The sequence below is a fragment of the Prinia subflava genome, chromosome 4, assembly GCF_021018805.1.
Source record: "Prinia subflava isolate CZ2003 ecotype Zambia chromosome 4, Cam_Psub_1.2, whole genome shotgun sequence".
NCBI lineage: Eukaryota > Metazoa > Chordata > Aves > Passeriformes > Cisticolidae > Prinia > Prinia subflava.
The window spans coordinates 14958299-14972149 of NC_086250.1; the positions used below are offsets into that span (position 1 = coordinate 14958299).

Genomic DNA, 13851 nt, shown 5'->3' on the forward strand with positions numbered 1-13851 from the left:
GGTATATAGGAGGGCAGATTGGCTGTCAGGATCTCCTCTCTAAGCTCAGGAAGAAAGAGGGGGAGCATAAAAATTGGAATTGGAGATGGGTACCCAAGAAGAGCATAGGCACTTTCCCAGGGTGTGCAGGGATGGAACTAAAAAAGCCAAAGCCTTGACTAGAGCTGAACTGGAAAAGGACATGAGATATAACAAGGGGTTTTATGTAGGTATATTGGCAAGAGAAGGTAAAGCAAGGAAAATGTGTGAGAGAGAGGGTAATGAAAGAATTACGTTCAAGAGTAAATACTTTTGACAATATTCACTTAAGAAATTAGTTAGAACACATCTTTTTATGGATTAAATTGTTCCATTACAGAAAGTGGGTGATAGTTGCATTCACAGGATTCTATAATGAATCCTACTCTTAGCTACTTAAAAAGCAAAGTTCTTAAAAGTATTTGGAAATGAGTTTCCATTTTTTATTTTCCTGTTCTTCAGTGAAAAGTTGATAGCCACATTTCAATTGACATTGATTCTTAAAGACCTTCTAATTAAATGTTCTTTTGTTAGCCATTTTATGTGACTTTTTGAAATAGGGTCTAGAAGTCTTCTTTTATGTCACCTTGTTTAGTAATTGGAGATTCACAGAGGCTTTTCTTTACCCATAATCAGATTTTAATAGAGAGGATTCAAGCAGATACCTGGGAACTGATGTTTCATGGGTTGGATGGGTTTTTAATGTTATTGAATAGCTGGTGCCCTGGGTCTTTGATCTGAAAAGAAAAATGTTACTCATGTGGTTTGTGCCAGGCTGAGCCTTAAATGGCTGACTGAGTAAACTCAATGTATTCTGGAAGGTCATTAAAGAGGTGATCATGTCTTTTCTTTTGCAGGAGCAAATTACTTTTTAAAGCTGTGCACAAATATTTGCACCATTGTTAATGAATTTGTGAATTTCACTCTAGAAAGTGAAAATAAATAATCCTTCAGGAGAAGCATGACCTTTTACTGATGCTACATTTTATTTTGAGAGTGATACGATTCCTTGATCCTGGCTTAATTGTATCTCCTCCAAATACACAGATTAACCTCCTTGCTGCTCTGTTAGACTCTAGAAGGTGGCAGAAGTCCCATAAACTTCCTTGAAGAGTCATTCTGTCACTTTTGGTCTAGTGCACAGAAGATTTTTCTCCTATAGTGTAAAGCAAAATTTATACTCCATTTTGTCAGTTCTTGTGCATTCTGACCATGTGCCTCTGCAGGGGATGGTGATTTTTAATGCAAACATTTAGCAGCTTAGTTTCAGCCCACCAATATATTGGTTACTTTGCTGTCTCAGAGTTCTGTATTGAGCATCATCACCTCATAAGATTACTGATACCCAAGCTCATAACATTTGTTATCACATGTATTGGCCAGTATTATTCGAAACCACGGTAAATTTGGAAAACTTTATGCAGAGATAATGTTTTTCTTTGAATCTTTGTGTGCTGTTTCCTGCACCAACCTCTGACAGGGCTCGAGACACCACTTTGTCTCACTGCTTTGGTACAATTAGCCACACCTTCACCAGAGCTGTCCCATTTATGAGGCAGGGGCTCAAGTCTTTATCTTATGCTTAAAGATTTAGCTCCAACCCCTCTGCATGGGCAGGGGCACCTTCCATTAGACCAGCCTGGCCCTGAGCAGGGGTAATGGGACTTGATATTTAAGGCAACTTCAATATGTATTTCTGTACATTATAAAATATACTCCCATAATGGAAATTAAAGAGGAACTAAAGATGAAATAAATGCTATTTTTATATTTTATTAATAGTGCAATATATATTTTCTTTTCACACCCCAGTGAACTGTCTTGCACACCTCTCTGGATTTTCACACCTCACTTTGAAAACCACTGCTTGTCTTAGGGAGAGATGCCCTAGGCAATATAAATAGGAGATCTAAAGCCCAGAGAGAAAGTATCTGTGAAGAGTTCTGCAAGTTTAATGTGCATGTGTTAGTGACTGCATTTGAAACAAGTGTTTTGCCAGAGTTTGATCCCTGTATATTAAATACATTGGTTTATCTTCTTTTCCTAGTTCTGTATTTCTTGGACTGGTGTTAGGAAAGGCCAGATAAAGCTTTATAACATTCAGTGGTCTGTTTTACAGTGGCTTTTCACACATATGAAACAACTGGATATTTGACGTGGTTTATTGCAGAATATAGGAGTACTTGTTTTTTGGTTTTTTTTTTTTTAATTTTTGTAACTTACATGATGCCTTAGTTCTGCTAATTCAGACTAAAATGTTCTGATGTTTACCTTTGAATGTTAATGATGTGTGTTCTCAGTGCCAGTATTCAATACCATGTAGTCAGTGTTTTGGATGTCTTTATTTGCATACCTTTTGCTAGGTATTCCCCTATAAATAAGATTTCATCATCTTTACAGGGAGCTTAAAAAACTAGGAGTTTGTGTGGGGTTTTTTTCCCTCTCAAAGTTCATTGTCCAGCAGGAATTTATTCCACAGCCAGCTTAGGAGTGAACAGTGGACCTTTGTTTTGTTCTTTAAAAACGAAGAAAAATTACTATAGTATAAACTAGTGAGCCAAATAATATTAATAAGCTTAAGGAAGTGAGAGCTTTGCTGGACTGTCCTAATCTTGAGAAGTGATGACTCTAACTTTCCTTTGGACTGTGAACTTTGTGGCTTGACTGTGTGCTGTCCCAGGACTTAGCTTGCCTGCCCTTCTCCCATGTCTTGGCATGTGTCAGACTTTACAAGGGTTGTTGAGACTGTTTTGGGTTTGTTATTATGTGGCTTTCATGTGGCTGACTTCTCAAACTTGTCCACCCAGTCCCTAATGTATCAGCAAAGATAATGGGTTATGTAAATGCCAGTTGTTTTAAAATGGATGAGAAGAGTCCATGTGCAAATAAAAGAATGGAGAGAGTTTATTGTTCAGCATAAGTATATACTGCTTCTTTATGTGCTTTCCCAGACTATTTATGTACTATTAACATACTTTGATCTGGGTGCTTTTTTTTTCATTAAAACTTAATTGTCAGTGAAATTCAACAGATGATAAGCTACATCACAATGCTATCTGCTACAAAGGTATATGATGAATAATTGAATATCCTATTGAGAAGAGAGGAGAATAATGAGGTCATCTTGTTATTTCACTAGTAGTGTAAAACACTGATTACATAGGACATCAAAAGCAGGATAAGATTTCCTTTTGGCAATCTTCTCTTCCTTTCTTAGAAGGGAAGTAATATCTGGAAGATATATGTCAATCCTACTATTATGTGCACTTTCTAGAAATTTGGGACAGGAGTGAGGGAACTGCAGGGGCTCTACAGAGAAGTGTGAATCGGTGCTGCAGCCAAAATTCTTCTGTTTGTTTTTCTGTGGAGACACAGGGTTTGAGGTATGATGCTAAATTTAACCTCTCCTAAAACACTAAGATTCCTTGCACATAGGAGCAAGAAGCCACTTACCACACAGCTTGTCTCTAGTTGGTTTCCAGTAACTTGTTGTCACTAATGAAGGGCAGTAAATCAGTTTATCCTTAGTTGCACAACCCAAGGTGAGGAAACAAAGCTGATTAGGTACTCAGTAAATTAAATTTTGTTTACGCCTTAAGAGAGGTCTCAATCCACTCATACGAGAGGCATTAGAGTACAACTTCCTGTGTCCTGATTTGGTTGACTCTTCAGACTTGTTTATAGCATGTAGAATTGGCAAGTGCTATTTATAAAGCAGGGTGGACAGTTTCATAATTGGGTTGTAAATTATGGATGGCCTGGACTCGTTGGTAGTTATGATGCTGACTTACTTCTATGCAGCTGGTTTATCATTATGCAAAACTTCTGTATTCATAGAACCAGATAAAGGAATTTAGCCAAATAATTATAATCCTAGTTGTGGGGCAAGAGAAGCAAAATGAGCCAAGGGGAGCATTTTGTACAAGCTCTAATGATTTTTTTTTATTGGTTTGGTTTGGCTTTTTTTTTAATCATGAGTTACCTAGTGTAATTGGTACTTGTTACACCTGAGATGCAGTACTGTACAAGGGATCAAGGTTGTCCTGCAGTCATAAATGCAGATGTGAGGGAACAGAAATTGAGTGACTTAATTTTCATTTTTCTTGGGCAGTGACTGAAATATTTGGGTGCAATATTCTTCAGCATGTTTGAAGGTGTTGGATTTCTTTCAAGCTCTTCCTCATGTGTTAGCTCTAAAATTTTGCTGATTAGATTATGTTTCTATTGAAGGGTGAAGATGTCAACCGGACACTTGAAGGTGGGAGGAAGCCTCTTCACTATGCAGCAGACTGTGGACAGCTTGAGATTCTGGAATTTCTGCTCTTGAAAGGAGCTGACATTAATGTATGTATTAATGTATTTGCAAACAGGTCTTAAAGTCTTCCCACAGACAGCAAAGGGATTGGTGCAAGTGCCTAAATGGTCACTGAAAGGTACAAATCAAACTAAACAATTAGATGCATTTAAAAATATGTGAGAGGTGGGATTCTAGAGGTTAGAAGCTTGCAGTTATGTTTGTTAAGTGTTTTCATTCTCTTTGGACACACTGGAAAAAGTTGTTTGTAGCTATAAAAAGTTAAAATTTAATTTGACTGCGATTGGAAAAATTATTCCAGTAATCACATCAGAATAAGGTTTGCAATGCATATTTGCATTTGTTGGAAGGGGTTTCAGAAGACCTCTTGAGCCAGGGCAGGATCAGCTGTTTAAACTAGTGTGCTTTTTTTCTTCTTTGGAGGCATTCTTTCTTGTTTAAGTAATTTTGCTGTAGCTTGACTTCTTGTTTAGCACGGCTTCTTGTTTGAAAAGACTTGACTAAGCTAAATCAGCTCCCAGGAAGTTAAGTTCCTAAATATTTTAACCATACACCCCAAATGTTGGGCCTTAGAATGCTTGTCCAAAAGTTAACATGTAAGCCATCTTAGCTTTAGTTCATAACAAAAATGCTTGGATTTTGCTCCTGGGTGTCTGGAAAAATTATCTCTTCCTTGGGAATTTTCCTAGCTGAGGAAGAGTTAAAAATAGCATTTCAGTTACTCCATTTCTTATTCTTTCCAGGACTGTAGTTTAGAGAGAAGACAGCTAAAACAATGTTTCAGCCAAAACTGTTTTCTGAGGTGATGCTGGCTGTGAAATGGGAGAATTAGGAGTAGTGTTTTTAACTGGGCAAAACTTGTCAGCTGAAACTGCCTGATTTCCATCATTGGCCTAAAATTATGGACAAGCTTTGGATACCTAGAAGTCTTGTGGAAGAAATACCTTGCTATTACCTCTTTCTTAAATGATAACATTTCCTTTTTAAAAAAGAAAGGTAAAAAAATCCATTGGAATGCATTTCTGGCTAACATTCTTAAGTTTTTACTTCCTCTACTATTGATTAAAATTAAAAAGTTCTGTGAAACCTTATAATGCTGTGTGAAATTGTCCTTCAAGTAATTGTATCTCAATTTACAGGCTCCAGACAAACACAATATCACACCACTGCTATCAGCAGTCTATGAGGGCCACGTTTCCTGTGTGAAATTGCTTCTGTCAAAGGTGAGATACAAATAGTTCGAACAAGTTATCCATTAGCAAAGCATATTACTGTGACTTTTTTTTCAATAAGATTATGATGCTCCAGATGATATGTTCAGAACATCAAACAAATGCCATTTGTGTTGCTAAAACAGAGGGTGTACTCTGCTCACAGTGAAACATGGCTGAAGGACAAAGTTACAGGACTTCTGTGGTGTAGCAAAAGTAACAGTGACCATAAGAGTATTTTGGGCTCCAGCTAGAAAGCAGAACTGCAAATCAGTAAGGGGAGAAAAAAAAGCATTCCTTCAGTGGATTTGGCTTTGGCAGCTGTTTAAGTGTTTCATGAGATGGAATCTCTGCTGTGAAGTTGCTCAGAGGTGTGGTTTCCCTCAACTTTTGCCAGATGACTGAGGACCCATCTGGGTTGGCAGAGAGAGGGGAAATAAATGTAGGAAGCCAAGCTTTCTCTGTCCTACAGCTTGTAAATTTTGTCATGGGGAGGATAAGCTTAATCTGTCTCTGTTTGCACTTTGATTTATATTGCAAAGGTGATCAATTTTACAAAGCCAGACGTTAATTCAAGCAGTCTTTTATCTCTATTCATATGCACTCCTTCTTGACTTACATCATCTGGCCAGAGGATTTCTTGCTGTCTAATACCTTCATATGCCACTTCCAGGGTAAAGTTTTCCTTAACTGCCTTAATACTGGTTGAATTTCACTTAAGATCACTTCTTTGATCTTGTCTGGTATTACTTATGCTTTTTTGTAAACAAATGCAGTGACTGTTAATTTAGGATTTAAATGGTGTATCCAACTTGCTTAAATTCATTGTGAAGATTGATCCTTCATTTAGGAACATCAAAAAAATGATGTTCCTAAATGAAGGATCCTTTATCCCATGTTGATTTATTTCTGTTTCTGGTTTGGAGGATTTTCCATCCTAGGTAAGTTGCTCAAATAATAAATTACTTTCAGATTTCTTCATGCAGAGTTAAATGTTGATTGCTTCCCTTTACATGAGCTAGCTGATGAAATATTTATAAACTGGAAGTTGGCTTATCAGCTCTGTCTGTTTGAGGCAGGGCTTATATGTAGAGGTTGTTCTATCTCTTAACACAGTTATTTTATGACACTTGTTTTTTGTACTGTAGTCCTATGTTCTTTGGTAGCAAATACCTGGGAATCGGGCTTCAACCCTTACTGAAAGATCTCAGAATTACTGACTGTTTAATGTTCTTCCCAGTTACTAAGCCAACATTCTCCATTGCTTTTTATGGTGATGGACTGTGGGGATGTCTGTAAACCTTTTACACAAGACTCTCGAGCTATTGAGAGGGAGGAGAAGGAGCAGGATTTCAAGAAATGTTTCAAACATTGATCATGTTTTTTTAGTAATCTGGTGTTTGATTTCTAATGTAAAAAGCTGTGGTTTTTTAGTGTCAGAGAAACCAATATGTTAAAATAGACAATCAGCAGTTTGAAAGCTTCAAATGGAGGATGAGTTGTTGCATAGGAGGCAACAAACTTCATCCATTTTTTCAACTTCCAAAATAGTTGTGCTTCTGTGTTACAAGAAATATCCTGCTGAGTTGGGCAGTGTAGCACCTTTTTTCTCCTGTGACAGTGGCAAAAGGAAGAGCTGTGAGTATGACCACGTCTGCTCACTCATTCCCCTCATTCATGGCTGCTCTGCTGGGGATTTCAGAGGTGCACACATCTGTCCCCCATTCAGAAGTGTTGGCAGATCTGTTGTCCACTAATTCATCCATGTACTTTTTGAGCAAGAAGACATCTGCCTCTGTTGTGTCATCTGGCAACTCTTTTTAGCAGGTTGCTGTTTACTGTGTAAACTAATCTTTTCCCAGCTTCGTTAAGTGCCCCCAGTTCTGGTTTCACAGTTTGGTAGGAGCTCAGTTCCCATCATGGGTTCTGTGTTTGTTGCACTGGGTTTTTTCCAGAACTGCAGCTGGAGCCAAGTAGCTCCTGTGTGGCTCTCAGAGCTTGTTTAACATTTGTGCTTTGCCTGGGCAAATAATAACTTGTTTGTCATTACCCTGCCAAGGAGTGAGGGTTTATATTTATTTGTGCATGTGTATTTTCAGAGTAGAACATAACACAAATATTAGTAACTTTTTACTTTGGGGAAGTAGAGAATACTATGGAATCATTGTACTTTTATGAGTTTTTTATTAAAGTTGCTTCCAGGCAGTTTTGTATTTCTGCAAATTAAAGTCCTCTTGATCTGACCTTTATTGTTTCCTTCTCTTTTTATTGAATGTTAGCAGGAATCTTTCTGTCTAGCTAATGGGCCATTTTCTAAATTTATTAGTACTGAGTTTAATGAACGACATCCTCCTTAGGTAGTCATGACCCTATTATCCTACATTCAGTAAAGCTGTTTTAGAAACCCAGGTCTTGGATGTCAATAACTTTCCTGACGTATTTTTCTGAGGAGGGGGAGCAGTCCTATGTTAAGGACTCTTAAAACCTCTCTTTATACTTCAAAATTACCTCAGTTAACTGTTATCTTTGGTATCCTAAATGCTGGTTCATTGGTGGAGAGTTCTTTAAATTCTCTCAGGTCTATTACTGCACAGTTCCATTTTTCTTCAAGATTTTCTGAGCTTAACATCAAGGAACAGCTTCAAAGCCTTCTTGATTTCCACACAGATTCTAATCTGAGTGTTGTCTAAGCAGCAGAAATAATCAACACCTGCAAAAGAAGCTATTTGTACTGTTAGTTGCTTTTCCTTTCCCTGGACAGCTAAGATTATAAGTGTTGAATATCTGCTAAATCTCTCAGGGTTTTTTTAGGAGAAAAATAAATGTTTTACAAGCAGTGTTCCCATGGTTTCAGCCCAAGTGTGTGTTTGCAGTGACCACAATGTCACTTGTTTGGAACAGGCTAATTCAGCTCATGTTCATATCCCAAAGAACTGCAGCGTCCTTGTACTGTTTGGGCCAAGAATGTTGCACAGTGCTAGGAGAGAGGAAATACTGCAGTTGCTCCTGTCACTGGAGGGAACTCAAGGCATCTCTTGCACTGAGAGTCTCTAGGGGCCACAAGGAAGATGAACAGCTCCAAGAGGATCAGTTTGGCCAGTGGACCACAAGACTGGCAGTGCTGCCTTGAAAACCATTGCCAAACCATCTTTTTTGAATGACAGGTTGAGTACATGCAATTAAAGAGTGTACAAGTTTCAAAGAGGGAAATACCCTACCTTGTGACAGGTAGTATTAGTAGCACATCACAGTGGTATCAGATCCAGTTACTTAGACTGTTAGAAAAGTTTAGGGAAGAGAGAGTTGCCACTCTCTGGAGGCAACTCTCCCAGTTGCCACTGGGAGCAGACATGGTGTTACGTATGGAAGTTCAGTGAGGCTTTGTGTGTTTAATCAGTAAAGAAGCTATGGAAATTCTAGGTCCATTATGTTCTTAAACTATTCAGTGTCCTTAATAGTAACTAACAGTCTTCCTTGTAATTGAGAAGGGATTTGTGGAGAGCTTATGCATGAATGGAAGACAGCCCTCTGCTGTACACACTTTTGACAAAATGTGTTTGTACCCAGTGTTTTTCCTGTCATTTGATAGAGCAAACACGTATTTTCAAGCAAGATTTGCACATTATTTTGCAGAGTTGTTCTGAAATCAGTCCTGTGATCTCTAATGACTTTTGTCCCCTTATTTAGCTACCACATTTACAGTGTAGTCTGTTTTCCCTTTCATGAATATGATTACACAGTGCTCAAAGCAAACATGACTAGTTAATCACTCTGTTTCCCTTCTTTTGTTCTCCTCCCATAAATCTGGCACTGTGCTTGTGCTTACTTGCAGCAGTTTATTCTAATTCGTTGATTTATCCAGTTGGTGCATTATCCTCCAATTTATCCAGTTGGGGCATTATCCTCCAATTTATCCAGTTGGGGCATTATCCTCCAATTTATCCAGTTGGGGCATTATCCTCCAATTTATCCAGTTGGGGCATTATCCTCCAATTTATCCAGTTGGGGCATTATCCTCCCATTTATCCAGTTGGGGCATTATCCTCCAATTTATCCAGTTGGTGCATTATCCTCCAATTTATCCAGTTGGTGCATTATCCTCCAATTTATCCAGTTGGTGCATTGTCCCTAATTTTCCTGTTGCCTCCCTGTTCTCTTTTGTTGCCTTTTAGGTGTACACATAACTCTTTCAAAACAACCCTGAGCAGTTTTGGACTTGGAATGATTTTGTGGTGTTGCTTTTCTGATGTATCAATAGGGTCTTTTTTTTTCAGAATGGAAGAGAAGTGCAATCCTTGATGAGTGTAGCCATTTTATGATATAGAAGGAATTATAGTATGATTTGTTAGTAAATCAGCTCTTCCAGGTATTACCTGTCTAATTCAGCACAAGAGAGCTTCTTGCACCATAGATTTTGTAGAAGTATGTAACACTGAATTTTTGCTTTTGTAAGTGTAGTAGTTGCTACAAACAAAAAATCCATGTGTTTCTAATATTAACTGATAATTAGTTGGACTTGAAATTTGCTGTGTAACAAAAATTACGTGGCTTTTTTCCTTGTTTTTAAATGACAGAGTTGGAAACTCAGATCAGCTGCATGCTGAAAAGTTCTGTACATAGATCTTGCATGGTTGTTTTCTGAATAAAAACAAGGCACTGCAGTAAAAAGCTGTATATAATCAGTATAATTATGCAAGATATGTAACTTTAGACACACTTTGTACTGATGCAGCCTGGCTTTATGAATTGACAGTCCTTCTCATTGTCTTTCCAGGGTGCTGATAAGACTGTGAAAGGCCCAGATGGACTAACTGCCTTTGAAGCCACTGACAACCAGGCAATCAAGACTCTTCTTCAGTGACGGATGGACTGATACCTTAAATGTCTCTCCTGTGGCCTCACACTGCTGCCTGTCTGTCACTCTTTGCATCTTCCAGCTTCTTCAGCTAAATACTTTGGGGGGAGGGAAATTCTTTATGAGTCAGACTAGTTAGGGGCTTGTATTGAAGATAATCTGGTTGGAGAGGGTTGAAAACTATTACGAACCGTGTCCCTGTAGGACTTCTTTCCAGTGCACAATCTCTTCCCATTTCTAGTGAAAATGGAAAAAGGAAGACAGACCATGCTGAATTTTTGGCTTGTAAGCCTCCTAGATTAGTACTAAGATTTTTTAGATAGATGGAAGTACTTCCTTTAGATGGAAGTGCTGTGCTATGTACTTGGAACTAATTGTGAGGGGGGACAATATTCCCATGCTCTTAGTGTCTGCCATAATCTGAAGTGTAGTAATGTAGGTGGCTGGGTTGCTCTTCTCTCTTCTCTCTCAGTGGGTAGCTTTATTCTTCTTCTGCCTAAAGCTTCTGTTGCAGTTTTGAGGACTTTTGATACTAGTTATTGGAGCTGTTCTTATATTGACTAATTGGATATCACACTAATGTTTTCTGACTCTTGAGCAAACCAAGACCGGTTGAGGCATGGTGGTGTTACACTCCATAATATCTGCCAAGGTACTTTTGGATGCTTGATTTTGAAGTCGTTCTATCCCACATTTGTTCTAGTCCAGGACAGACATTTTAAGTAACTGCTTTTGAGAGAGAGGTCAAAGTTTTGCTGTAGTTTTTTTCCAAAAGGAATGTAAGATGAAATTTCTTTACTCACCACATCAGCGTAAAATTTCTAGACACATGCGAAAGCTCCAGGCTGTTTGGTACACAAGGATAATCCAGGCAAATGTAGAAAATGAACAGTAGTTATTTAGACTTTCATATCAGGTGAATGTTGTTGCTAAATTTTTCTGGTAAACATGGAACCTTTCTAAGTTCAGATGTAGAAGCAGGAAGATGTACAAGCAGAAGTCTTAACTTGTTCTAACAGCTACAGAATTTTTTTCCATTGTGCGTGTCTTCAAATCAGTGTTTCATTGTCGAATGGATGAACCTCTCAAATTCCAATAAGGCATGAGGCTTGTTCTGGAAGTTCCCAGAGTGGCCATACCACATTAACCATTGACTTTTAGATAAGATTTACTGTACCAATAAGTATGATAGTCTTGATCATTCATGGGAAGCTATTCAATGATGTTGCAGGGACTCCCGTCACATCTTGTGGTCCTCAGGAATGTCTGAGCTTCTGGCTTTCATCCTGAAAACATTCATTAGATTCCTGGTTCACCTAAAACTGAGTGACAGGTTCTATACCACAAACTATACATCTTCCTCTCTTTTGGAATACAGATTTCAAACTTCCTGGTAACAAACACAATACAGAAAAACAAATGTATATAATGTCTCATGCTGAATTTTTAAACAAAAGTAGCTGATATTATTTTGATGTCACTGTTGGAATTGAGAGGGTATGTAAAAGTAGATTGGTGACTACCACTCATATTTAATAGAGACTTAGTTTTACTTGAAGAATGTTGCATATTAGGATTGAATGTCTCGGCTATGAAAAGCATTGCATTTTAGACTGTAAAGTGAGAGCAGGAACTGATTAACTTCTACACATACCATAAGAAAAGCAATGGAGAAAACAATCAACTCTGGCCATAAACTGTACAGTGCAATTATTTCTTGGAGATGGGTGGCAAGGAAGAACAGAAGGGTTGGAAATCAGTGATAACTCAGTTGGTAAACTGCTTTATAAAAGAACAAGAATATTTGGTGGACAGTGCTTTTAGTAACTATTTATAAGAGGACTCTTTAATCTTATCTCTGATCAGTGCTGGATTGTCATGTCATTGTAATAGTGTGAATACAGACTATAGGTTTAACTCTTTATTCAGCAATGAAAGTAACAATCTTTGGCATCAATTTGCCTCCATATTATGCTATTAAATACTTAGCTGTTCAAATACTAGTCTAGAAAACTGCAATCTCTTTTTACATTCAGAACTTGGTTATTCAGGTTTGTGTTGATTACTGTCAAGTTGTCTGGCCATCGTGGTTTTGTATTTTTGTTGTGGTTTTTTGGGGGTTTTTTTGGGTTTTTTTTCTTCTGTATTCTTTCCTGCCCTTCCCTTTAACTCTCATTTAAATGAGCAAAGAAACATCATCTTTGTACTAACTCTTCTGGAGATTCACTGAGGCAATTTTGCCTCCCTTTTTCTACAATTATGGGGACACCTTATTTTTTTCTTACTTCACCCTGCGGGGGGGAAGAAGCAAACAGACTTCAGTGAGTCAAGTGTTAATTTGGCTGTAATATATACCCAAGCTGCCTTTTGAGATAGTTAAAAAGATGGCATTTAATGTTTGGCTTATAAAGAAGAAATACTTTTCTGCTTTTTGCACTACATAACAGGTGTTTAATCATTTTGCCCAGGATTTAAAATTGAAAAGTAAAAATAAAAGCTTATGCATTTGTAATTGTCTAGAGACTGGGCTTGTTCATTTGTTTCTTTCTTGTTAGCTATTTTGTGGAAAAAATAATGGGTGGCTTCCTCTATCTTTGAGTAGGTCCTAACTAGATAAAAATACCAAACTGTAAATTATTTTTCATTCTATAAACAGAATTTAAATACTTTGTCAGACTGGAATTGCATATACTTGGAAATCCACTCTGTTCTTAAACCTTTTCCTCTGAAATTTGTGCTGAATAAGTTATAAACTTAAGTATATTTTGGATTTTGTACGCTCTGCTCCGTTTTTCTTACAGGGAGAAAATTAGAAAAGGAGTACAATAGTTAAATGAAGCTGATCATAACATTGACTATTTGTAGAAGAGGCTGGTAAGAATAGAGTGTTCTAGGTCAAGCAATTGCAGTGTTGCATGCAAAATTTCAAAATGAACTTGTCTTAATTATATTTTGTAAATGGGTAAACAATCATCTTTCTACGCAGTGACAGAAGAAAAACTAGTGCTCCGTGCATTTTGATATTTGACTTTCTCTTTTCACCATTGTTAACTGTTTTGACACAGTTGGGTTCATCATTATCATGGTTCATAGACATCAGAATGCTAAATGATACTGTATTTTTAAGTTTGTGTTGCAAGAATGAATGGAATAAACTTGAATTGTGCGATATTAGAATTTGGAATTTCATTTCCCTTTCTGCTCCCATATTTTATTAACCTTGGGCTACAGCTTTTTATTTGCCTGGAAGGCATCTTAAGTTCCAGCTCACGTGTACAGTGATTAAGCTGTTTAGCTGCTTATAAGACTGAAATGGGGAACGGAAGCTGTTTTGAAAACGAAATATATAATGTTTTTGTGGTTGTTTTGGGGGATTTTAAATTACATCCATTTAAAAGGTGTTTGGATTATTTTTGTGGTCTCATAGTCTGTTCTTCCTGCTTGAATGGTAA

The 13851-nt window shown here is 37.5% G+C and overlaps 1 protein-coding gene across 1 annotated transcript in view; it reads left to right on the top strand.

Moving 5' to 3' along the window:
- MTPN (myotrophin) overlaps window positions 1–13576 on the top strand; it is a 32180-nt gene extending 18604 nt beyond the window's left edge. The window contains exons 2-4 of the mRNA XM_063395601.1: window positions 4249–4362; window positions 5473–5556; window positions 10319–13576. Coding sequence (XP_063251671.1) covers window positions 4249–4362; window positions 5473–5556; window positions 10319–10405 — 285 coding nt within the window. The 3' untranslated portion in view covers window positions 10406–13576. The remainder of the gene's footprint in view (window positions 1–4248; window positions 4363–5472; window positions 5557–10318) is intronic.
- The last annotated feature ends 275 nt before the right edge of the window (window positions 13577–13851 follow it).